This window comes from Haliotis rufescens, unplaced genomic scaffold, assembly GCF_023055435.1.
Source record: "Haliotis rufescens isolate VD_foot unplaced genomic scaffold, xgHalRufe1.0.p SCAF_176, whole genome shotgun sequence".
In the NCBI taxonomy this organism is placed as follows: domain Eukaryota; kingdom Metazoa; phylum Mollusca; class Gastropoda; order Lepetellida; family Haliotidae; genus Haliotis; species Haliotis rufescens.
The window spans coordinates 23,561-47,768 of record NW_025963864.1 but is presented as its reverse complement, the minus strand read 5'-3'; the positions used below and the strand labels follow the sequence as shown (position 1 = coordinate 47,768).

Genomic DNA, 24,208 nt, shown 5'->3' with positions numbered 1-24,208 from the left:
TTCTACATTGTGTTGATATGTGATCTGGCGTGTCAGCAGTACACGTACGTTTTCCTGGTGGAGTATAATTCATTTTTCACACACCCAAGTAGAAGTCTTGAGTGTTTATTCCAATCACTCCTGTCATACCCCGGAATCTCACTGAGCGGGAGTAGTTTGAATATGCGCGTGGAGAACAAACTAAATCTAACCATATAACAGTATCGATACGCGTGAATCCTTGTCCCTATTAATCTGACTATCCCTGCCATGCACACCGTCTCCATTAATCCCAATTGGGAGATCGATGCTCATGATATTAATCACTGGGTTGTCTTGTCAAGACTCGCTTATTTACACTGCCATCGTATAGGTGGAATATTGCTGAGCGCAGCGTCAAACAGCAAGCAAAGACACGATTAAGGAGATCGATGTCCATGATCAATGATCACTGGATTGTATGGTCAAGATTCGATTATTTACACACCGCCGTCATATAGCTGGAATATTGCTGATTGCGGCGTTAAACAACAAACAAACATCATGTCAATCACTGGATTGTCTGGTCCAGATTCCATTATTTACAGACCGCCGTCATATAGATGGAATATTGCTGATTGCGGCGTTAAACAACAAACAAACATGATGTCAATCACTGGGTTGTTCCTGGCGTGCCCAAGGGGCCCACTTCTGTACGGCGAATTGATGCACCTTAGACGTTTGAACCCCCTCCCCCTGTGTTATTGAAACCATGTTCCTGAAAAACTCCTTATCAATCAATCATATCGATCACTGAAATGTCCTGATTATTTATAGACCGCCGTCATATAGCTGGAATATTGCTGAATGTGGGGTTAAAGAAACATGATGTCAATCATTGGGTTGTCTGGTCCAGTTTCGATTGTTTATAGACCGCCGTCATATACCTGGAACATTGCCGAGTGCGGCGTTAAACAGCAAACATACCCCCAGCATTGAAACCCATATCACCCAGAGCGGATACTTACTAACGGCCGGCGTTTATGAAATACCCATTGCTTAAAGGGGGAAATACTGTACAGGCGAAAACACGGTGTGGTGTTCAGCTCTTCCTCGTAGCTAAATATATCCCAGAGTCACAGCCGCGCGGGGCTGACAGCATTGACTCTGCCCAGGGCTGATCTGTAGGGTAGATGACAAAATGTAAACAATCACTCAGGGTCCTGTGACCGATTACGCGGCGTTTACTCTGTGACAGTTCGACCAGCGCAAGATGAACCGTGTGTGTGTTTTTCCTGAAGCCTAGGAAGGATATAGCGACGACAGAGGGAGGGTCTGACTGTAGTCTTCTGATAACGATGACGGACTTATAACACCGCGAACGACAGGTAGGCACATTTGGTGTTGTGACCGAACCCACGCAAGGTGACAAGATTGACAAGTGGAGGAACGGTTTCGGAACAAGTGATATACATCAGGAAAACTTTGAAAGGAGTATATCCCATTTGGTTTGAATCATGAAAGGTCAGGACCCGGCACAACCGAGATACCCGCCACACCAGTTTGTCGATCATAGATCGAAGAAATCACTGGTGGAAGCATACATCCTTGCACTAGTGTTGGGCTTGCTGGGAGGTGGATCTGTTCCGGCTGCCGTGCCTGGTGAAGGAGGACAACAGGAGGAGTGAAGACCCCCATTAAGGGCCTGACAAGACCCTGTGCGACGCCTATGTTCTTTGGTTTCCTATGGGACTTCTTGGTAAGATTCATCTTTTCGCAGGCGAACTGTTTGTTTTGTTTCTTTGTTTGTTGTTTTACGCTGCACTCAGCAATATTCCAGCAATATGACGGCGGTCTGTAAATAATCGAGTCTGGACCAGACAATCCTGTGATTGACATCATGAGCATCGACCCACGCGATTGGGATTGATGACCTGCACCACCCGATCCCGTGAGTCGCCTTTTACGACAAGCATAGATCCGGGGTAGAATAGGTCTTCAGCAACCCATATTTCCCCTAAAAGGCGACTATGTTTGTCGTAAAAAGCGACTACCGGGATATGGTGGACAGGCTCGCTGACTTGCTTGATGCATGTCATCGATCCCAATTGTGCCCTATTGCTGAGTGCGGTGTAAAACAACAAACAAACATGTTGTAAAGCATCCTGCAACGGCTCTCCTACATATCACCTGATAAGGATAACCTATGAAGCTACTACTGTGTGTTTCGGTTCCGCCTATATATCACCTGATAAGGATAACCTATGAAGCTACTACTGTGTGTTTCGGTTCCTCCTGGCAACGGCACGTAGTGGACTGCAACATACATATCTGGTGACGGCGCTTGATGTGGACTCACGTAGCCCAGGGTAGCTTAAGTAGGCTTTCCAAGATAACACGGTTTCCTCACCGTGTCACAGACAAGTGACATGGTAATAACTACTTATAAATCTTTGGGTTGAAAACAATCATGAGTTGATATAAAAATGTCCCCAGTGCCCAAGCGAAGGCGATACTAAATAGGATTGATGGTGACAAGATGTCACCAGGTTATTGAGTGAGTGAGTTGAGTTTAACGCTCCTTATAACAGTATTCCATATATATCACTCAGTTTCAGCCTAATGTGGGAGGAAAGCCCGAAGTGGTTCATGTCTCAGGCGTTTACCACTTCGATAAAACCCAAGACCACGGGTATGGATCTGACAAACATGATCGTGGCGATCCGGAATTCCAATCCATGATCATAGGTTCCTAGCGTGCCCAAGGGACGCAACTCTGCACGGCGAATTGAGGCGCCTATGACGATTTAACCCCCTCCCCCTGTGTTATTGAAATCAGTACCCATTACCATGTTCCTGATGTAGATCACTGGATTGTCTGGTCCAGACTCGATTATTTACAGACTGCCTTCATATAGCTGGAATATTGCTGATTGCGGCGTTAAACAACAAACCAACCAACAACCTTATCAATCAAACCGAATGACAACTATGTACAGCTGTTGATGGTCAGTTGTCGATGTTCCTTCTTGAAGCTGCCTGGTCAGGCTCGCTGACTTGGTTGAAACATGTCATCGATCCCAATTGCGTTGATTGATGTTCATGATGTCAATCACTGGATTGTCTGGTCCAGACTCGATTTTTTTACAGACTGCCGTCATATAGCCGGATTATTGCTAAGTGGGGCGTTAAACAAAAAAACAACCAACTATCTGAGCTGCTCACATTCAACCGATATTTACTGTGTGTGCTATTTTGGGCACTTTTTTTATAATAGCTGTAAAGCACTGAAGCTCTGAAATGGTATTGAATGCATATTTAATAAGATCATTCACTCTAAATTTTCAAAACTAGCATAACAATGTGATACTGAAGAGAATACAGTGTTTGTGCATTTATGACTTTTGTAAGTCAGAGGATCCTCTGTAAATACATCAGATGACATGTATGTCAATATATACTCTACAAAAATTAAACGCAAAAGTTTCGACATATATTTGATATATTGCTGTTCACTTGCTGAAATATTGTGATTACATGCAAATGAAAACCCAACGTTTTTATGGCCAAACAAGAGATGTTGCACGTGCTTGTCATGTTCGTGTGTTTCTGCTCCAGTCTCTCGGGTGGGTGTTTTTTTTCTGTTTTTTTTTCAATCTGCTTACCACATTTCTGCAGTACCCCATTCTTTCCACATAAGTCAATTGAAATCCATCCAATTTCTTTTTGTCTGTGGTAATACAAATGTTCGGACACAAATAATCACTTGCTGAAATGAAACTAACGCACTACATGTTATTGTTATTATTGCTGCTGTTATTATTATCAGGACATCCAGACGACAATGCCATTGTTTAAAAACAGTATTTGTGATTGTAAGTACCATAAATGGCCGGTCCTTAAGAAACGTCTCTCTTTTGCAGGCTTCCATTTGTTTTACCTGGGCAAGCCGGGCCAGGGTGTTCTATTTCTCCTCACCTTCGGTCTCTGTGGCATTGGCTTCCTGGTAGATATGTTCCGCATCCCCTCCCTCGTGAAGGCAGCCAACCAGTGTCCTCGGGAACCAGAACCCTGCAAGAGCACCTGCACAGCCTACATCCTCGGCGCATCCCCCTTAGGTATCCTTGGCCTTCATCACTACAACCTGGACAGGCCTGTATGGGGGTTACTGTACACCTTCACCTTCGGCCTGATGGGAGTGGGTTGGGTGTATGACTGGTTCCGCATCCCCGTCCTCGTCAAACGCGCAAACGCTATCCAAGCGATGGAAGAAGACAAGGAATGGAAACACCTGGATGATGTCTATATACTGTGGTTTCCCTTCGGGTGGCTGGGTCTCCACCATTTCTACCTGAACAGACCAGGATGGGGCGCCTTGTACTTCTTTACGTTTGGAGTGTTGGGCGTTGGGTGGTTGGTGGACTTCTGTCGACTGCCGTGTTTGGTGAAGGATCACAACAAGCATTTATCTGAACGACGTCTCATCGCCAAAATTACTAATGGTCACGTCTCCGTCACCTCCACAGGGCAGACTTTTGTCACAGTATCTAACATGGCGCCTGGAAGTGTGATGACGTTGCCTGCTGGTGGAACAGCCTGGCCCCCTGGTGCAGCCGCAAATCCTGGTGCAGCGCCGCCCCCTGGTGGCATGATGCCACCCCCCTACAGCTACCAGAACATCACATCCTATCCACCTCAAGGCTATGCTGGAGTGTCTGCGGGGTATCCACAAGGAGCAGGCTACCCGAACCAGGGTTTCTATCCCGATCTGTCGGACGCTAATGGTAGGTGAACTATGAACTAACAAGTTGCTGTAGCAAATTTAAACACTTTTACATTGTTCATGTTACATTATGCTGCAGCTAAGGTGGATCAGCGTCTAAAACGAATATATATATATGTATATTGTGGATCGTGACGTTTCCGACAAGGATTAGTCAGGAGGTCACTGTAGTATATTTCCGAAACATTTATTTTTACATTGTCAGTAAACATTAAATGTTTTACGATTTGCCTCAGTTGTAGAATATTCCATGCTTGACAGTGTAACAATGAAAACACAACGTGAAAGGTATCCAGGAGGTTTTAAATCACTGGAACCTTCTAAATACATGGATCAGAGAGATGTAACAGTGTGTTCGTGTCTTGGCATGAAGGATAAATAAGTCCATGTACTTGAGTGTTGTTTGTTGCAGCAGCGGGACAGACCGCTCCTCCAATGCCGCCGTCGTATGAGGAGTCGCTGACTACTACAGCTAAGCGAGGCCCACCACCCGATGTCAGCAACAATCTCCGTACAGAGAAGAAGTGAGAAGAACGTTTCAATCTGAGTGCCAATACCTGGAATACTGAACCTACCCAACAAGTTGTCATGATGAACGCGAGAGTTATATTTGAACAAAACAGTCATGGATCAACAGACCAATGAATCATAGTCTTGGATAACAAGGGGCGGTCGGGTAGCCTAGTGGTTAAAGCATTCGCTCATCACGCCAATGACCCGGGTTAGATTCCCGACGTGGGTACAATATATGAAGCCCGTTTCTGGTGTCCCCCGCCGTGATATTGCTGAAATATTGCTAAAAGTGCCGTAAAACCAAACTCACTCACTCACTTGGATAACAAACATTTTGGTGATTTGTGTCAAGGATGTTTAAGGTTATGAATTATTATTATTTGATTTTGGTTCAAACTCCGATGAATTGTCTTTCCTGTATTTACAATACATGATATGGGTGTTAAACCAGTTGTTTATCAAGAACTGTGCACAACGTGTATGTATCAATCTGAGTGGCAGTGGTGCAGTGTATGGGAACAAAACTGTCGTGAAACAACGGACCAATGAATCATTGTCTTGGATGACACACAATTTGGTTATTTGTATCAACGATGTATAAAGGGCTGTTAATTAATATTATTGGTGTCTTGGTTCTAAACCTGATGCATCATAAGATCTGTATGTACAATACATGATATGGGTGTTAAACCAGTTATTTATCAAGAACTGTACACAACTTCTATGTTTGCCTTGTCAGACAAGGCTTTGAGAGGCGGGTCCTTTCATTGTCCCTCCATTGACGAACTCATTGTTTTCATCAAGCGGACGTCACCACTCATCAATGGTGCGCCATATTTCGAAACGTCATAATGACGTCATGCATGACATCTCTCTCATAATTGTTTTCATTTTGTTTTGCTGAAATATATGTTTTGTAAATAAATAATGAACATGTAGGTTTGTCTTAATATTATCCCACAGTATGCTCGTGCCCTGAGAGTATGGATAACAGAGTGAATGCTATGTGTGGTGTTAATGGTTCATGTGAATCAGAGAGGGTTATGATGTACAACAGGACGTTTTTCACATTCTCTACGCCGATACACTTAGTGGACGGCATACACGTCATATCATATAGTATTGCTGTTGCATACACGTTTTGTTTTAAATAAATCACAACTGTGAATTTTGTTTTTGTTGTAAGGGATCTACAGTTTGATGTTCGAGGGAAAGGTTGCTTGGGTTTATCTGCAGAACAATGTATAGTAATAATTAAATAAGGGGAGTAAGATTGAACACAGTTTTAATTGGCTAGTGCTTTCAACTCGTACCTCGTACGAGTCTCATCAGACTATAACTGAATAATGGACATGGAGTAGTAACATATAGTTACGTGATCTCGTAACATTTAGAGAACTATCACGTCACAATACCAGAGTGACAATGGACAAATAACTTACGCCTTTACATTTAACTTAGGCGCGTATTAATGAATGAAATGTTGATCGTTTTGAAACAATGTAGGTTCATGATGAAAATTTAGAGGGAAAACTAAAAAAGTTGCCGCTTCCACATGTATCTAAATTTTCACTGAGTGGAATCGTGTGGTTGTGTCATAATTAAGTGTAAAAAAACATGCCATTATATTATTTGATTGTGTGCATCTGCCTTTTTTGTCGGCCGTTTCCATGCATTTTCCACTTTTTGTTGTACAAGAAAATGCTGCCATGTCATACGATTTACTTTAAGCTTCAGCTCATTAGCAAATGGGTTGTATTAATGTCATATTTATTTTGAATTTATATGTCTAGTTTTTACTTAGGAGTGAGTGAGTTAAAATTTAACCGCATTATTTCAGCCATAATGCGTCTTTTACATTGGAAATCTACGGCAGCTGTTATACAGTGTGCGAGCTCAGGCTATGTTACCGCTTATAGATGAAAACCAAGCCTCACTTTCACACAGGTTATAAATAGATTCAATGCTAAAGGCCCCATAGTGACGTCACAGCCCCTGTCACAGGAAGTGAAAAATCCTGGGCTCTACACCTACCTCATATAAACCTTTTATTACAAATCCTATATGTACATGTAATGTTTTCATATATTTCCCATTTCCACATATGTCAATTTACCAAAATAATACCTAAATATAACCAATCCATGCACTGTAGAGGATGTGAGAACATGTTTATTGAAGTCACGTGACCTCAAAATATTCTCTCACAGGGTAGAAGTCATTCACAAAAATATGGGTTCCATCTATCTTAAAGGGAGGAGGGGCCAAATCCTATGTTTCCTGCAATCACTGATCACTAAGCTTACTATATCCAACTTAAAACAGGAGGAGCTACAAATGTAAACATGTTTTTAATTGGATAAAAGACAGTCCCCAGTTTCCCCCTCGAAGTGACCAAGAAGTCCCACACAGAGCGGCCAGAAACATAAATAAATCTGGCATCTTACTGATAGCATCACATTCTAGTGACAGATATGTTACTTTAGGGCAGTTTAACACCGTTTGTTTAAATTTGAGTTGACTGATATGTCATTGAGGGACTAATTTGTGTGTCAGGGGTCTAAACTGATGGTTTACAGGTTGTGGTGTTTGACATTTGGTTCTTTCTGTCTTAAGCTGTCTGGACATAGTTTGTCAGTGTTATCACACTGAACAGACATTTGCGCTTAAATAAATCAGAACTTAAATCTCAAATATGTATTGGTTTGTTAGTTTTAATTAGGGAAAGTAACCCTTCACACCACCGGAAGTTGTCAAGATTTTAGTCACGTGACCTCTATCAGTAAAATGATTGGCTCAAACCTATCGTCTGCTGTAGCAGTATACTTCTTTTACTGTTGTGGTGGACGATTACTTTTGGATTATACCTTGGCTATTGCATTTTTATGCTCGGTCATGGCTAAATTGTGTGTTTCAACTGTTATTTTCTTGGAACTCACTTGGAATACCAGTCTCTTACTAACTATTTATCATGATGCGACTTCCAAGTGACACCACTGGAGATTTGTCAAGAAAGGTATGAACATATTGGAATTCTGGCACCTCTATAACTAATGAATTTTCAAGTGGAAAATATCAAGAGTACATTTATACCAATAAGGCTTGTGTATGCATTAATATTATATAGAAGTTTAAACGCTAGTAGAATTTTGCATCTTGTGAATATATGTGCATTTATGCCATCCAACAAGTCAGAAAAAATAGAAACAAAAGAAAAAATAATGGCATTCCTCCTGAGAAAAATGTAAGACATCGTAACATAATGGTAGCCAATGTCGTCCTTGTCAGGTATGCATACAGTTGGGACAATTTAAAAAAAGATGATCCTCATCATGAAATGAATAAACCTTATTATCCAGGTGAAAAGCATTAATATCCAGTGAATATATTTTGTAACATGGAAAGCTAATAAAAGTACAAAAAAGTTATTTCAGTAGAAACCTCTGTTTAAAAACTCCAGTTGACAGAGACTATAGAGTGAATATGTCATCTGCTAGCAAATTGTATTTACTGTTTGTAGGTCGCACTTGAGAACGAGGCTTGGTTTTTACGGGAAAAGATATCAATTACAAAATTGAGGCTAAGCTCGCACACTGATAGACTTGTTCATGTCAGAACTTTGTATCTAAAACTCGGTTTTCATCGCTAGGTTCCTCAATGTCGGAAACATTTCACTGCTACTGCGTATTTGCAGATTCGGGAAACTCCTTGCTATAAATAACGCCGATAATAAGCGGATGCTTGAGTGGAACAGTACATCATTGTATATATGCATCGGAAAATGTTTTCATCATCCAACCAAACATAATTACAAAATGACATTTCAAAACGTTTGTAGAATCGTCTTTCCGTTGGTTTGGTGTCCCTTTCTGAACTACCTCGCAATTAACACATCTCAATCGCTGATAGAAACACTGACCTACATTCACATCCAAACACCGAGGGAGGCAAAACTGTGTGGCCAGAATTGTCCTGCACCATGACTGTGGAATATATTTATTCTATGAAAACAAATAAATCTAGAAACGCATACAAAAGCAAGTCTAGCCGGCTCATTAGCTCTATTCTAAAATCAGCGCATAGGGATTTTTTATTTTATTTTTAGATTCAAGAAGGATATTGTGTAACATGAAGTTTCACAGACTAAATGTTAGTCTAAGAATTCTTGTACACAGTTTGATGCTGACGAGAGACACATGGAGCCACTTTACTTTGTACATTTCATATAGGATAATGGGCAGTTAAGGAATGTGATTTGTGTTTTGTGCGAGATGAGAATATCAGCATATAGTTGATGTAGATGGAACGTTCCGTTATCAGATCGTTGTAGGCCGTATTTCATGGGGCTACTTGGTAAACGCCCGATCCCCAACTCTCTCCACATGATATGAATTCATTGTACCTAACACCTCTCGCATTGAAACCCGTTTCACTCATAGTCCAGACCAGCGTTTGTAAAACATCCGATGCTTATGAGGAAATACTGTAGATCTAATCAACACTGTACGGAAAACTACACTTCCTCACAGCTAAATTTATCCCGGCATCACAGCCGCGCGGGGATTACAGCATTGATTGATCACGCGCCGTTTACTCAGCGACAGCTAGACCAGCGCGAGATGAACCCAGTGTTTCATGAGGGATGTAGCGACGGCCCGGAGATGGTGAGACTGTGCTCTTATGGTAACGATGTCAGGCACTGTTGGTATATGACTCTGGAGAAGGTGGACAGGCATGAGAGGTGGAGGACCACATTCGGACCAATAATATTCATAAAAAAACTGTTTGAAATGAGGAGTATATCCCTATCTGTATATTAATTGGGTTTTGAAACATGGAAGGACAAGTCCAGTCAGACCCGGCACAGGCGGCACACCCATTTGTTGTTAACAGACCGAAGAAATCAGTTGTGGAAGCATACATCCTTGCACTAGTGTTAGGCTTGCTGGGAGCGCATCACTTCTACCTACGGAGGCCTGGGTTCGGTCTTGTGTACTTCTTCACGGTGGGGTTGTTGGGGGTGGGGTATGTGGTGGATCTGTTCCGGCTGCCGTGCCTGGTGACGGAGGCCAATAGGAGGAGTGAAGACCCCCATCACGTGCCTGACAAGACCCTGTGCGACGCCTATGTTCTTTGGTTTCCTATGGGACTTTTTGGTAAGATTAATTTCCTGACATGCCATGTAGACACGTGATGTTCCTATACCTCAGCACTAAGACTATGGTCCCTCACACGTGTAACGCAAGCAGTCGATAGCCGTAGCGCTGCAGTCGTCTTGCGAACGTGAATTTGTATCTTAATACATGAACGATATGTACACACTTGCTGATATGTTATATTTAACACCAAAATGTAAACTCTGAGCATGTTCACAGAACAGCATAGCATAACGCTAGCCAGCCATTTGGTTAAACTCTTGTCCACAAACTGCCGGGCAAATGAATACTTGAATACTGGATAGTGACCAACAATTGTAAACATTACTGAACTCAGTTGCTGAAACACTGCAAACTTAAGGTCCATACACAGCTATGATACAAATACACCTCCATGGTATATCTATTTCTGGTTAAGTTCATTCAGAGCCAACATCAAACGTGGGCGTATACTTTCTCCTCCCCAGCATTATGATCGTTAACGTGCCTGAAATCACACGCATGCCAGTGTAGAGTAACTGTGGTCATTTAGACCATAAGGAACAATGGATCTGTCTGAGTTTAGGGACAATGTGATTTGGGGAATGTCATCGTACAAATAGTCGGCACTACAGCAGAAGGGTGCTTGGGTGTCCCAGTCATCTAAGGCGCCGCGAATCGCTGTGTATGATTGTGGGTTCGAATCCCGGTTCGCCCTAATTATGTGTCTAGATTTGTCAGCACCATGCCGTGCTCATCGGTTTCACTGAAGTGGTAAACGTCTGAGACCTGCATCACTTTGGGCTTTTCTCCCACAAAAAGCTGACACGCCTTGATATAACTTGAATACCAACTCACTCACTCACTCACTACTCCAATGAAATTGTTTCTGTCCTGTCCATGAGTTTAATGTTGCTTGATTCTTGGTTAGCGCAACACTCAACAATATTCCAGCTAGACGACGGCGGTCTGCTAATAATCAGGAGTCAGGACAAGACAATCCAGTGGTTGATGTCATGAGCATCGATCCACGCAATTCGGAAACGATGACATGCATCAGGCAGGTCAGCGAGTCTGACCAGCCGATCACATTAATCGCATTTTATGACTAGTATAATGGCCTCTTACAGCAGACATGGGTTGCTGAAGACCCGGGTCTTCACGGGGTAGAAGTTCATAGTTTGAGTAACGCTCCTAATTCACTTTGGGAAATAATCCGTTGAAAGAATATTTCCAGTTCATGCACATTTGAACTTAATAACATGTGTGACGCTGAGACTTTGTTTTGTTCCAATTTGACAACTTACAGATATATTTAGATTGAGGTTGTAGACAGACATAGAAACGACATTCGAGGCATCATCCGCGTGGTTCACATAAGTGTTGACTGCGCACAAACGTCCTTCTCGTATTTTATGCACCTCTCGTGGTAATGTCAGTATACAGGTACATTTCTGTTGTTTGTTCTTATAAAAGGTCCTGCAACCATCCTCCTATAAATCGCTTGATATTGATTGTTGTATGAAACAATTCTACTACTGCGTTGCATTGTATCCCGAACTGGCAAATACTCACACGATGCACCAACTGCACTGGCTGCCACTTCAGGCGAGATTAGAGTACAAAATCATCTCTCTCAGTTACCCCTGCTTTACGCATGCAACACTTGTCGATCCACGCATGCAACCCTTGTCGATCCATATACACCTTAAAGATCATTGACAAAAAGCTTTTCCGCTTTTAGGCCGCTACCCGATAGGACCATCTGCATCAGAACTGAAACTGTCAACCACCCTTCCATCTTGATCGAAAACACACGTGTTCCATATATACTACAACATGACTTGTGTTCATTATATCATGACTGTTTTATGGACTCTGTAGCGATATAGGCATCCATGGAAATTGGCGTAATACAAATGTACTTACTTTAAGCATGCAATACCGGTCGATCCATATACACCTTCAAGGTTATTGATTATTAAACTCCTTGCAACTGGATTGAAATCATTTGGCTAGAGAACAGTTCAGCTGCTACCCTACAGGACCATCTACACCAGATTTGGTTGGTCTGTTGTTCAACGCCGCACTCAGCAATATTCCAGCCATATGATGGCGGTCTGAAAACTAATCGAGTCAGGACCAGACAATCCACTGATTAATATCATGAGCATTGATCCACGCAAATCGGATTGATGACATGCATCAACCAATTTAGCAAGCCTGACCACCTGATCACGTTAGTCGCCTTTTACAACAAGCATAGTTACCTATATAGATATAGATGGCAAGCATGGGTTGATGAAGACCTATTTCACCCTGGAATCTTCACGGGTCTAAATGAAACTGTCATGCACCCTTCCATCTTGATCGAAAACACACGTGTTCCATAAATACTACGGTCTAACATGACTTGTGTTCATTATATCACGCCTGATGTATTGACTCTGTAGCGGTATAAGCATCCATGGAAATTGGCGTATTACAAATGTAATTTTTTTCAACCTTGGTGAAACCCATGCGCACTGGTATGGTGATGACGAACCTAGAAACATAGTGGGGGCAAACCGGGATTCGAACCCACAATCATAGGTTTCTGGTGTGCCCAAGGGACCCAAGTCTGCACAGTGAATTGAGGCCCCTTAAACGCCTCGCATTACATTCAAGTTTTACAATCAGTGCTATTTTGGGCCCTTTTTAGAATAACCTGTATAACACTAAAGCTATGAAATAGTAATAATTATTATGGATGTATGCAATTCAATACGATCGTTAACCTCTATATGTTACATATTTACATATGGAATCTGACGACACTATTCTTGTACATTTAAAAGAGAAATCAAAATATAAATAATCCATCCTTAACAAATGTCTCTCTTTTATCAGGATTTCTATCTGTTCTACTTACATATTAGTATTGTTATTGTTATTGTTGTTGCTGCTGTTGTTATTATTAGGACATCCATATATACAATGTATTTCTTTAAAACACTATTTTTAATGGCAAAATGTAAATAACACAAATGGCCAGTCATTAAAAAAACGTCTCTCTTTTGCAGGCTTCCATTTGTTCTACCTGGGGAAGCCGGGCCAGGGTATTCTATATCTCCTCACCTTCGGTCTCTGTGGCATTGGCTTCCTGGTAGATCTGTTCCGCATCCCCTCCATCGTGAAGGCAGCCAACCAGTGTCCACGCGAGCCAGATCCCGGAAAGACCATATGCATGGCCTACAGCCTCGCCGCATCCCCCTTAGGCGTCCTCGGCTTTCACCACTACTACCTAAACAGGCCCATATGGGGGATATTGTACACCTCTACCATCGGCCTGATGGGAGTGGGCTGGATTTACGACTGGTTCCGCATCCCCATCCTCGTCAAACGCGCAAACGCTATCAAAGCCAAGGAGGAAGACGAGGAGTGGAAACACTTGGATGATGTCTATATACTGTGGTTCCCCTTCGGGTGTCTGGGTCTCCACCATTTCTACCTGAACAGGCTAGGATGGGGCGCACTGTATTTCTTTACACTTGGAATGTTGGGCTTTGGGTGGTTGGTGGACTTCTGTCGACTGCAAAGTTTGTTGAAGGATCATAACAAGTATTTATCTGAACGCCGTCTCAGCGAGAAAACTACCCAACCATCGTCTGAAGTCGGTCCTGTCTTAGTCACTCGATCAGTGCAGACTGTTGTCACAGTGCCCAATACGGCACCCGGAAGTGTGATGACAATGCCTGCTAGTGGAACAGCCCCGCCCCCTGGTGCAGCGCCGTCCCCTGGTGCAGCCCCGCCCAATGGTGGCATGATGCCACCTCCTTATGGCTACCAGAACATGACATCCTACCCGCCTCAAGGCTATGCTGGGGTGCCTGCGGGGTATCCCCAAGGATCAGGCTATCCGAACCAGGCTGTCTACCCCAATCTCTCGGACGCTAATGGTAAGTGAACTGTTTGGTAAAAATCAATGTCCATGCTTGTTTATAACCTTACAACGCACTCAAATAAACTAAACAGCAACCAAGCGATATCAGTATAAAATATTTGAACTAATTTGTATTTTTTTGTCATTATGAAACACCAGCACCCTCATCATCATTACAATAATCTCTACATTGTCTAATAACCGCGAGGCAGCGCCATTTTGCGATTGTGCATGAAACAATGCTGTAGAAAGTGTAACTCTATAACAGTGTTCATGTACGATTTTATAATATCAATTAACATTAACTGTTTTACGATTTGCGTAAGTTGTTGAATGTTCCATGTTTGACATTTTGACAATTCAAAATATCACTTAGGAACATGACCAGTCAATGAAGTGTATCCAGGAGGTTTTAAAACACTGGCACGTTCTCGGTACATGAATTTGAGAGATGTGGCCGTGTGTTCGCGTCTTGGCATCAGGGATCAATAAGTATATTTAAGTTTGTGTTGTATGTTGCAGCAGTGGGACAGACCGCTCCTCCAATGCCGCCGTCGTATGAAGAGGTGCTGACTACTGCAGCTAAGCCCAGCCCTCCATCCGATGTCGGCAACAGTCTCCGTACAGAGAAGAAAAGCAGTGAAGGGACAATGATGGGGAACGTGTCTATCTGAGTGGCAATGGTGCAATACTTAACCTGTTGTAATGATCAGGACGAGAGTTGTAGTGACACAAAACAGTCATGAAACAGACCAATGAATTGTTTTCGTTTAAACATTTTCATAATTTGTGACAAGGATGTATAAAGTACTCTGAATTAATATTGGTTCAAAATCTGATGACTCGTGATTCCAGTATTTACGATAAACGATGTGGGTCATTTATCAAGAAATGTATACAACTTATATCTATTCCTTGTTAGCCAAGGCTTTGAAAGTCGTGTCCTTTCAAGTCGCTCCATTGTCGAATTGCATTGTTTTCATAAAGCTGATGTAATTACTTGTAAGTAGTGGCGTTGTATCATTGTGAACGTCAGAACAGTATTACGGCGTGATGCCTCTTTTTTATTTGAATATTATATGTGTGTCGATTCACATAAACATTGAAATATGTGTTACAGCCTTTACAGTAAGCTGTACTGATTTGCTCATAGTTAACAGAAAACACTCATCACGGTGCATATGTTGATGTGCAATAAAACAATATCGTTTGTTTTGTTTTAACATTCGTGGCCAAACATCCGTGACATCTATTCAACGACAAACGGATCCTTGCATACCTAAGGGGAACAACTCTGCACTGCACCAACCTTGCCTCCTGTCAGATTAAATGAAGCCATTGCATCAGACATGTTGCTCGGTGCCATATACAGAAATATTTCATCAACATTCCAAAACGTTATGAACTGGACGGAAAATAGAACAGTTAGATGCAGTTGTATTTGTAATCGTCCAATATATTATCATGTACATGCTATATAGATGCACATAATAAAGATCCGGGGTAGAATAGATCTTCAACAACCCATGCTTGCCGTAAAAGGTGACTATGTTTGTCATATGAGGCGACTTACGGGATCAGAAGGTTAGGTTGGCTGACTTGGTTGATGCATGTCATTGTATCCGAATTGTGTGGACCGATGCTCATGATATCAATCACTGGATTATCTGGTCCAGACTCGATTATAAACAAACTGTTGTCATATCTGGAATATTGCTGAGTGTGGCTTTGAAACAACAAACAAATAAACAAAACATATATATGCTCCTGAAAAAAACATTTTCGAAAATAATATCACTTTTGGATACTCTTATTGAAATAGAAAAAACCCGAAACTGATTATCCATTGAAATGGTTCATATTTGTTCCATGGACATTTTGGTATCCTTTCATTTGTTTCCCCTGCTTCTGTAAACGCCTGTTTTGGAAGGTGTTTTATCCCGGGCATTAACGTTTTATATTTCCACATGATACAGGAACAGGTTCTTCTTGTTTGGAGTAGGGATGTGGTTAACATCTTCTGATTTCCAAACCTTCAAGTAAATAGCTCTAGCTTTGATATTTGTGTCGGAATCCATTACAAAATACTGAGATTATACGTGTACTTCAGTACAGTATTGCGAAGTTATGCCCCTTTTCCTTTTGATGTCATATGTTTGACGATTCACATTAGCATTGCCATTGGGGCAACAAGCTGCTCTGTTTCGCTCCACAGAAAACTATTAGTGAACGATACATTTATTGTTGTGTCATTAAACAACTTATCATTTTTTGTTTAACCATTTACATGGCCAAACAACCCTTGAGTCTATCCAACCACATGCGTATCCTGGTATTGCTCAGGGGAAAGCCTTCAATACGCTCGGTGAAATATTTGATCAACATTCCAAAACGTAACTCAAAATCAATAATTTTAGGTATAAAGTTGCATAAAAGATAAAACACTCAGATGTAGTTATATTTGTTGTAGTGTAGTTTATTATCATCTACAAGGTATGCATACATATATAAACCTGGCAAAAGTTAAGCACTTCCCATTACATATTTTTTTTAATGTATAGGTTTGGAAAAATGGTATGACTGTGACATACTCATAGTGGAATACAGAAAACGAAATCGATTAATGATTAAATGGGTTATACTTGTTTCAAGTAAATACTTATTTGAGTATGTTTCACTTCTCTCATCTGCTTCTGTAACTCATATGCTTTCTATAGCTTGCGTCCATCTAAGATATACCTGGGTGTTTCTTATCCAGTGTATCACAATGTTACACATTGATTGTTAGGGGACCACTGTCATAAGTTTATTTATACCCCCCCAAAGTCACATGTAGTACATGTATGTATGAACTACAGGTGTGGTGCTTGGAAATTTCCCAGGTGTGATTAATAAAGATTCCCTAGTTCATTAGTATATTCCCCGTATTCTTTCAATGTCTCCTTCCATGTCCCTGTAGGATGTTTCAGTTCCAAAACAATGTTCCTCACATAACAAAGTCTGACTGATGACACAGCGTTTATAAAAAAAATATAAAACAAAAATATTGCAAGCCTGTATTTAGTTTTCGTAATGACAAAAATAAGGATGTTCCTCATGTGATTAGCAAGACACTATTCCTGACTCCAGACTCACGCTCCTGTTTTTTTCTTTGATTTCGTCTTGTCTGGAATATAGATAGTTGTGTTCTTCAGTCTCCACTCTGTAGCATTCTTGTAATACTCCTCTATTGTCTCCCCTGGGTAAGGGCGCTTCCGACGTTCTCGTGGTATTTGGCTTTGATATTTGTGTCAGAATCCATACTAAAATACTGAGATTATATGTGTACTTCAGTACAGTATTGCGAAGTTGTGCCCCTTTTCCTTTAAATGTCATCTGTTTGACGATTCACATTGGCATTGCCATTAGAACAAGAAGCTGCTCTGTTTCGCTCCACAGAAAACTATTAGCGAACAACGCATTTATTGTTGTGCCATTAAACAACTCATCATTTTTTGTTTCACCATTTACGTGGCCAAACAACCCTTGAGTCCATCCAACCACATGCGTATCCTGGTATTGCTCAGGGGAAAGCCTTCAATACGCTCAGTGACCATTGCAATCTAGAGAAATATTTGATCAACATTCAAAAACGTAACTCAAAATCAATAATTTTAGGTATAAAGTTGCATAAAATATAAAACACTCAGATGTAGTTATATTTGTTGTGTAATTTATTATAATCTACAAGTATGCATACATATATAAACCTGGCAAAAGTTAAGCACTTCCCATTACATATGTTTTTTTTAATGTATTGGTTTGGAAAAATCGTATTACTGTGACATACTCATAGTGAAATACAGAAAACGAAATTGATTGATGATTAAATGGGTTATACTTGTTCCAAGTAAATACTTCTTTGAGTATGTTTCACTTCTCTCATCTGCTTCTGTAACTCATATGCTTTCTATAACTTGCGTCCATCTAGGATAGACCTAGGTGTTTCTTATCCAGTGTATCACAATGTTACACATTGATTGTTAGGAGACCACTGTCATAAGTTTATGTATATCCTTCCAAAGTCCCATGTAGTATGTATGAACTACAGGTGTGGTGCTTTGAAATTTCCCAGATGTGTATAATAAAGATTTCACAGCTCAATAGTATATTCCCCGTATTCTTTCAATGTCTCCTTCCATGTCCCTGTAGGATGTTTCAGTTCCAAAACAATGTTCCTCACATAACGAAGTCTGACAGATGACACAGTGTCTATAAAAAAAATATAAAAAAAATATTGCAAGCCTGTATTTAGTTTTCGTAATGACAAAAATAAGGATGTTCCTCATGTGATTAGCAAGACACAATTCCTAACTCCAGACTCACGCTCCTGTTTTTTTCTTTGGTTTCGTCTTGTCTGGAATATAGATAGTTGTGTTCTTCAATCTCCATTCTGTAGCATTCTTGTAGTACTCCTCTATTGTTTCCCCTGGGTAAGGGCGCCTCCGACGTTCCTGTGGTATGTGAAACTCCTCGGCTCGGAACAGATTCCAGAGCTCCTTGTATTTCACCGTCCGACCGAACACAGTGATCTGGTAGAGGAACATATCCTGAGTTCTCATCAACTCTGGTTTCACATAGTGGAAGCTTATGGTCAGCTGTGAGCAGCACTCAGGGCCCTGTGTCGAGAACAGAAATTGAAACAACTCAACTACATATTATGTGTTTGTGGATTTATGCAGGCGGCACTATTACAGCAGCGAAAGTGGGCCATGGAAATATGTGATACACGACCATTGTACCATACTCCCAATCTGCTTAGTCTAAGTCGCTTTATATAAAAAACACGTTAAATATATAAACATTGTCTATAGAAGTCTCGCCTTGATGTAATTATAAAGTACAAGGAAAAACTATTCTAGAAATCTAGAAAAAGCCAATACTAGAGTTTATACCCTGAATCTGAAACAGTGAGAAAAGGATTGTATATATCTATATCTATATATGTAAAACGTTAGGTACAAGTCACTTGAAACTAACAGACACGGTTATGCTAGTTGATATAAACCGTCTGCAACTGCAATCAATACAAGGATTTTTCAAGAGGTTCTATTTCATAAATACAGGTTTTCGTTTCGTCAATGAAAGCTTGACATTTGAGACCTAGATACTAAGACCAAGTTAAACAACTCTGTATCAAATGCACAGATACAGGAAACGCTGTAATAATGAAACCTGGCCCATGCTAGTTGGTCTGTCAACACCATATAATGGTATGTGTTTTGTTTTAGCCAGAGGGAATACATCACTTTATGCACATCGTGGCAAAAACTGTAATACTGTTCATATTAGCGTTACACCAAATTATCCATTCACCAAACAGGAACAGGTAAACTCAGCTTACCGAGTGGTATTTGTTGGCTGAAAACCCGGAGATAAAGTTGGCTACACCAACTTGGAATGTGTCAGGATTTGCACCATGAAAGGTCGATCTGTTGTACTTGTCTAACGAAAGATATGTAGACACCGCAACCTTGTACATGCATCGCCCGGTCTCGATGTCTTCACTTCCTCCAGCGTGGCGACATCTACCTGGCACCCTGTAACCCTGCTCCACCAGTCGACGGAGAGCTTCCCTACTGACAGCATACCCCGCCCCACCACCCATGTACCCGTTAGGTGAGAAGGGCGCGAAGTGGTCGCCAACGTAGACAGGTTTGCTGGCGTTTAGATGAGCGAGAAGAAATTTGAGATTTTCCACAATAACATATGTGTCATCATCAGCCTTGAGGAACCAGTCAAACTCGTCTAGTGATGTACTATACATGTGTGTGAAAGCATGGACGATTTTCTCTGTGAGAGTGCTATGGGAGTCTGGAATGGTCACTCCTAATATATCCGGCCCTGTTTTGTTGGTTGTCATCACATACAGCATCTTGTCACATCTCCTGCCCCACGTCTCATTGACGGCCTTCAATTTGGTCTCAATGTTGACCTCCCTGGTAGTGATGAAACAGGCCAGACGGACCTTCCTGGACAGAGCTTCAGCCACGGTGCTGTCCACAGCTACTGCAAAAGTGGCAACAATAGGATGTTATATGACAGTCATGCATCAATCTGTCAATCACAGAGCTCCCCACAGCTACTGCAGGAGGGGCAACAGCAGAATATTATAGTGCATTCATGCATCAGCCACGAAACTCTCCACAGCTACTGCAGGAGATGCAACAATAGGATGTTATTTGCCAGTCATGCATCAATCAATCAATCACAGAGCTCCCCACAGCTTCTGCAGGGGGGGCAAGAACAGAATATGATGGTGCACTCATGCATCAGCCACGAAACTCTCCACAGCTACTGCAGGAGGGGCAAGAACAGAATAATATAGTGCATTCATGCATCATCCACGAAACCCTCCACAGCTACTACAGGAGGAGCAACAGCAGAATAGTATAGTGCATTCATGCATCATCCACGAAACTCTCCACAGCTACTACAGGAGGAGCAACAGCAGAATATTATAGTGCATTCATGCATCATCCACGAAACTCTCCACAGCTACTGCAGGAGGAGCAACAGCAGAATAGTATAGTGTATTCATGCATCATCCACGAAACTCCACGAAAACATATTTTTACGAGTGGCGTAGACACATGGAATATCCGTTTTATTCGTTTTGTGTAGTTGTCTACCGGAAAATTATATTATTGCATTACAAATGTAAAACCTTGAAATTCTCCCGACACAAAAGGGACGGTTCACCAAACCTTGGATTTTCGACTTTAAAAAGTAGCTTCATGTTTGCAAATTTAAAAATACATATAAACAAAAGTATCAAATACTATTTAGGATCACGAACGTTCTTCAGCATACATTTAGATATGAATATTTACAAAATCAACATTAACAAAACATATTCTTGAAAAGTAGGAGACCGCTGTTGGAAGCAAAAGAATGCGCTCTGTCAAGTATCAAAAATAGCACTTTGCGAAACGAAAAGTCCCTATTGACGAGTTAAATGATAAATTTTACAGTTTGTAAGTAAATATTTCCGAGAGAATTAAACAAACGGCAAGAAGTGAAATTAACTCCATGAATGACGATCTGTCTTTTGCCTTGTCAATGTAGAACTAAAGAAACAAGGACGTCAACAGTTTGTGTTCGGGCTTGAAACTTGAGATTATGGGGAGCTAACCCTTGTAGGACAATAGATCCGTTAAAGTTTTATGTTCACTGCAGTAAAATTACAAATGAAAGTATTACTTTTCTCAACTTCGGAAAACTCAGTCTTTTATACTTATGTATATCATAAAGAAAACATTTTTTTGAGATATTTCAATTCGTTCTAAATCCTAAATCTAAAAGTGTTGTTAGGTCCAAACGTGACTGCGTAACTGTCTAATGACAAACCATTAGTCAGACATACAATAAGTATGCGTTTGTTGCTTTAAACATGTTAACACATTTTAATGATATGTTGGTTTGTCATGACTATCAAACGATTTCGTTGGTCATGGTTTGCTGGTTGTGAGTGAAGCCTGGAGCTATTCCATTTATTCTCTCGTTGGTCAGAAAGACAAGACGATCAATTGTGGCAAGGCAATGTTTTCATGCAATTAGTGAGTAGACTGTTCACAAACTGACTTCAAATTGATTTGATGTTGCTACAGCCCAGGGATCATTGTCGTATGTATGGTCATTGTTTATTCAGCATGCCAAGGAACCTGCTGTGGCTTGAAGCACCAGGCAATGCTCCATATATCTGACTAGTCATAATATAACTGATATGATATTCATTTGTGGCGTCAAACCAAATTTGTGATGTGATGTCTACAGGTAACGGAAAGCCTTGACTTACAAGTGAAATCTTCGTTATTCCCTTCTTCGTCCTTGACTTCATCCTTGCTTTTTAGAAACAGGTCAAGGCCGTGTTCTGTCAGGCGAATGTCATCTTCATGAGCACCAGTCCCAATAATCGAATCTTGTAGGTGGGTAAAATCACTTGCAATACGGGCTGTTAAATAGCGACTGTCTGCAAAAATAATCCAGGGATAAATAGAAGGACTGGAGAAACTAGACATGGCACATTGTTTTGCACATGATCAAGCACATGGTACATCGCATGGTGCATCGCATGGTACATCATATGGTACATTACATGGTACATCACATGGTACATTACATGGTACATCACATGGTGCATCGCATGGTACATCACATGGTACATCACATGGTGCAGCGCAAGATACATCACATGGTGCAGCGCATGATACATTGCATGAACAACACAGAATTTGCTGTTCTACTTCTGTACATATCGTGGACAACAATTAGATGCAAGCTGTGCTCATCAATGTCTTACTCACCTGAATGCATCATCACGAAGAGTAAGATGACGAAGACGGCACCACCGAGGAAGGTGAACACGACAAAGAACCTCCTCAAACTGTACATACTGGCGTCCTGTAACCACCTGGAACAAAGTATATCATTACACTGTACATACTGACGTCATGTAACCACTAGTAAAAAAGGACATCATGGCACTATACATACTGACGTCCTGTAACCACCTGTAACACAGTACCTCTTGACACTGTACATACTTGCGTCCTGTAACAACCTGTTAAAAAGTATTTCATAACACTGTACAAACTGGCGTCCTGTAACCACCTGTTACAAAGTACCTCATGACACTGTACATACTTGCGTCATCCAACCACCTGTAACAAAGTATCTCATGACACTGTACATACTTGCGTCCTATAACCACCCGGAACAAAGTACCTCATGACACTGTACAAATTGGCGTCATGTAACCACCTGTAACAAAGTATCTCATTAAACTGTACATACTGGCGTCCTGTAACCACCTATAACAAAGTATCTCATGATACTGTACATACTGGCGTCCAATAACCACCTGTAACAAAGTACCTCATGACACTGTACAGATTGGCGTCATGTAACCACCTGTAACAAAGTATCTCATTAAACTGTACATACTGGCGTCCTGTAACCACCTATAACAAAGTACCTCATGACACTGTACAGATTGGCGTCCTGTAACCACCTGTAACAAAGTATAGCATGACACTGTACATACCTGCGTCATGTAACCACCTGTAACAAAGTATCTCATGACACTGTATGTATGTTTGTATGTATGTATGTATGGATGGATGGATGGATGGATGGATGGATGGATGGATGGATGGATACATAATGAAACAGCAGAAGAGAATTGTTCTTAAAACATTAACAAACATACTTCAATGAAATGGTAAAAAGGTAATGCATCCACCAAGTCACAGAACATTATCCTTTAATCGCCTCTTATGACCATGGGTTGAAATTTACCAATTCGAACCTTTAATTCTAATGCAGAATCTGCACAGGTTCCCAAAGCATTCTACAACTAGCGACTCGCACTAAAAGGGTCATCATGTACCGCATCCTTAATGTCTATGCGATCACGCGCTAAGAGGGCCATCATGTACCGCATCGTGCCCCTTCTTAGTGTCTATGCGACCACGCGCTAATAGGCCATCATGTACCGCATCGTCCCCCTTCTTAGTGTCTATGCGACCACGCGCTAAGAGGGCCATCATGTACCGCATCGTGCCCCTTCTTAGTGTCTATGCGACCATGTGTATCGAGTGGATTAGCGTGGATGAGATGGACCAGTTTGTTTGTGTATGTATATGTAAAAGGTAATATAGTTCCAAGTAATGTATGTTTGAATCCCGTTTCTGCCACATCCCGCATTTTCTGAATCACTTCATCAATAACACATGCAATTCCAAACCCGCGCCAGCCCGTCAACACACCGGAACAACACCCTCCCTTACCCTCAAAAATAATTAAAAAAACGAAACTACGCGTAGACCTATCGAATTCCCACACAGTAGCAACATA

At 41.3% G+C, this 24,208-nt stretch overlaps 3 protein-coding genes across 5 annotated transcripts; 2 read left to right on the top strand and 1 right to left on the bottom strand.

The window, feature by feature from the left end:
• The first annotated feature begins 1,111 nt into the window (after positions 1 to 1,111).
• On the top strand, positions 1,112 to 15,150 carry LOC125381403. Of its 2 annotated transcripts, XM_048397915.1 has the most exons (4): positions 1,112 to 1,593; positions 10,207 to 10,410; positions 13,452 to 14,327; positions 14,834 to 15,150. In XM_048397915.1, exons 1-4 carry the CDS (start codon positions 1,476 to 1,478, stop codon positions 14,983 to 14,985), a joined length of 1,350 nt encoding a protein of 449 aa, XP_048253872.1. In that variant the 5' UTR covers positions 1,112 to 1,475; the 3' UTR covers positions 14,986 to 15,150. The 2 variants fall into 2 exon arrangements, with proteins under 2 accessions (XP_048253872.1, XP_048253873.1); XM_048397916.1 differs by lacking the exon at positions 1,112 to 1,593 and having other exon boundaries at positions 9,507 to 10,410.
• Positions 1,600 to 6,192, top strand: LOC124118656. 2 transcript variants are annotated; one of them, XM_048397918.1, is made up of 3 exons: positions 1,600 to 1,717; positions 3,882 to 4,742; positions 5,157 to 6,192. In XM_048397918.1, exons 1-3 carry the CDS (start codon positions 1,705 to 1,707, stop codon positions 5,267 to 5,269), a joined length of 987 nt encoding a protein of 328 aa, XP_048253875.1. In that variant the 5' UTR covers positions 1,600 to 1,704; the 3' UTR covers positions 5,270 to 6,192. The 2 variants fall into 2 exon arrangements, with proteins under 2 accessions (XP_048253875.1, XP_048253874.1); XM_048397917.1 differs by having other exon boundaries at positions 5,154 to 6,192.
• A 2,711-nt stretch (positions 15,151 to 17,861) lies between the features above and the next one.
• Positions 17,862 to 22,371, bottom strand: LOC124118657 (glycoprotein-N-acetylgalactosamine 3-beta-galactosyltransferase 1-like). Its single transcript, XM_048397914.1, has 3 exons — positions 22,149 to 22,371; positions 19,695 to 20,359; positions 17,862 to 18,969 (listed from the first exon to the last, which is right to left on the bottom strand). Exons 1-3 carry the CDS (start codon positions 22,369 to 22,371, stop codon positions 18,673 to 18,675), a joined length of 1,185 nt encoding a protein of 394 aa, XP_048253871.1. The 3' UTR covers positions 17,862 to 18,672.
• Positions 22,372 to 24,208: the final 1,837 nt, after the last annotated feature.

Bases quoted from the DNA above. Each gene is read 5' to 3' on its own strand.
- LOC124118656 (XM_048397917.1), top strand. The intron at 4,743-5,153 runs GTAGGTGAACTA...TGTTTGTTGCAG, and splicing joins CGATCTGTCGGACGCTAATG to CAGCGGGACAGACCGCTCCT.
- LOC124118657 (XM_048397914.1), bottom strand. From the start codon at position 22,371: ATGTCTAGTTTCTCCAGTCCTTCTATTTATCCCTGGATTATTTTTGCA. The intron at 20,360-22,148 runs GTAAGTCAAGGC...CCACTTTTGCAG, and splicing joins GAATAACGAAGATTTCACTT to TAGCTGTGGACAGCACCGTG. The intron at 18,970-19,694 runs GTAAGCTGAGTT...TTCTCGACACAG, and splicing joins CAGCCAACAAATACCACTCG to GGCCCTGAGTGCTGCTCACA.
- LOC125381403 (XM_048397915.1), top strand. From the start codon at position 1,476: ATGAAAGGTCAGGACCCGGCACAACCGAGATACCCGCCACACCAGTTT. The intron at 1,594-10,206 runs GTGGATCTGTTC...GCTTGCTGGGAG, and splicing joins AGTGTTGGGCTTGCTGGGAG to CGCATCACTTCTACCTACGG. The intron at 10,411-13,451 runs GTAAGATTAATT...TCTCTTTTGCAG, and splicing joins GTTTCCTATGGGACTTTTTG to GCTTCCATTTGTTCTACCTG.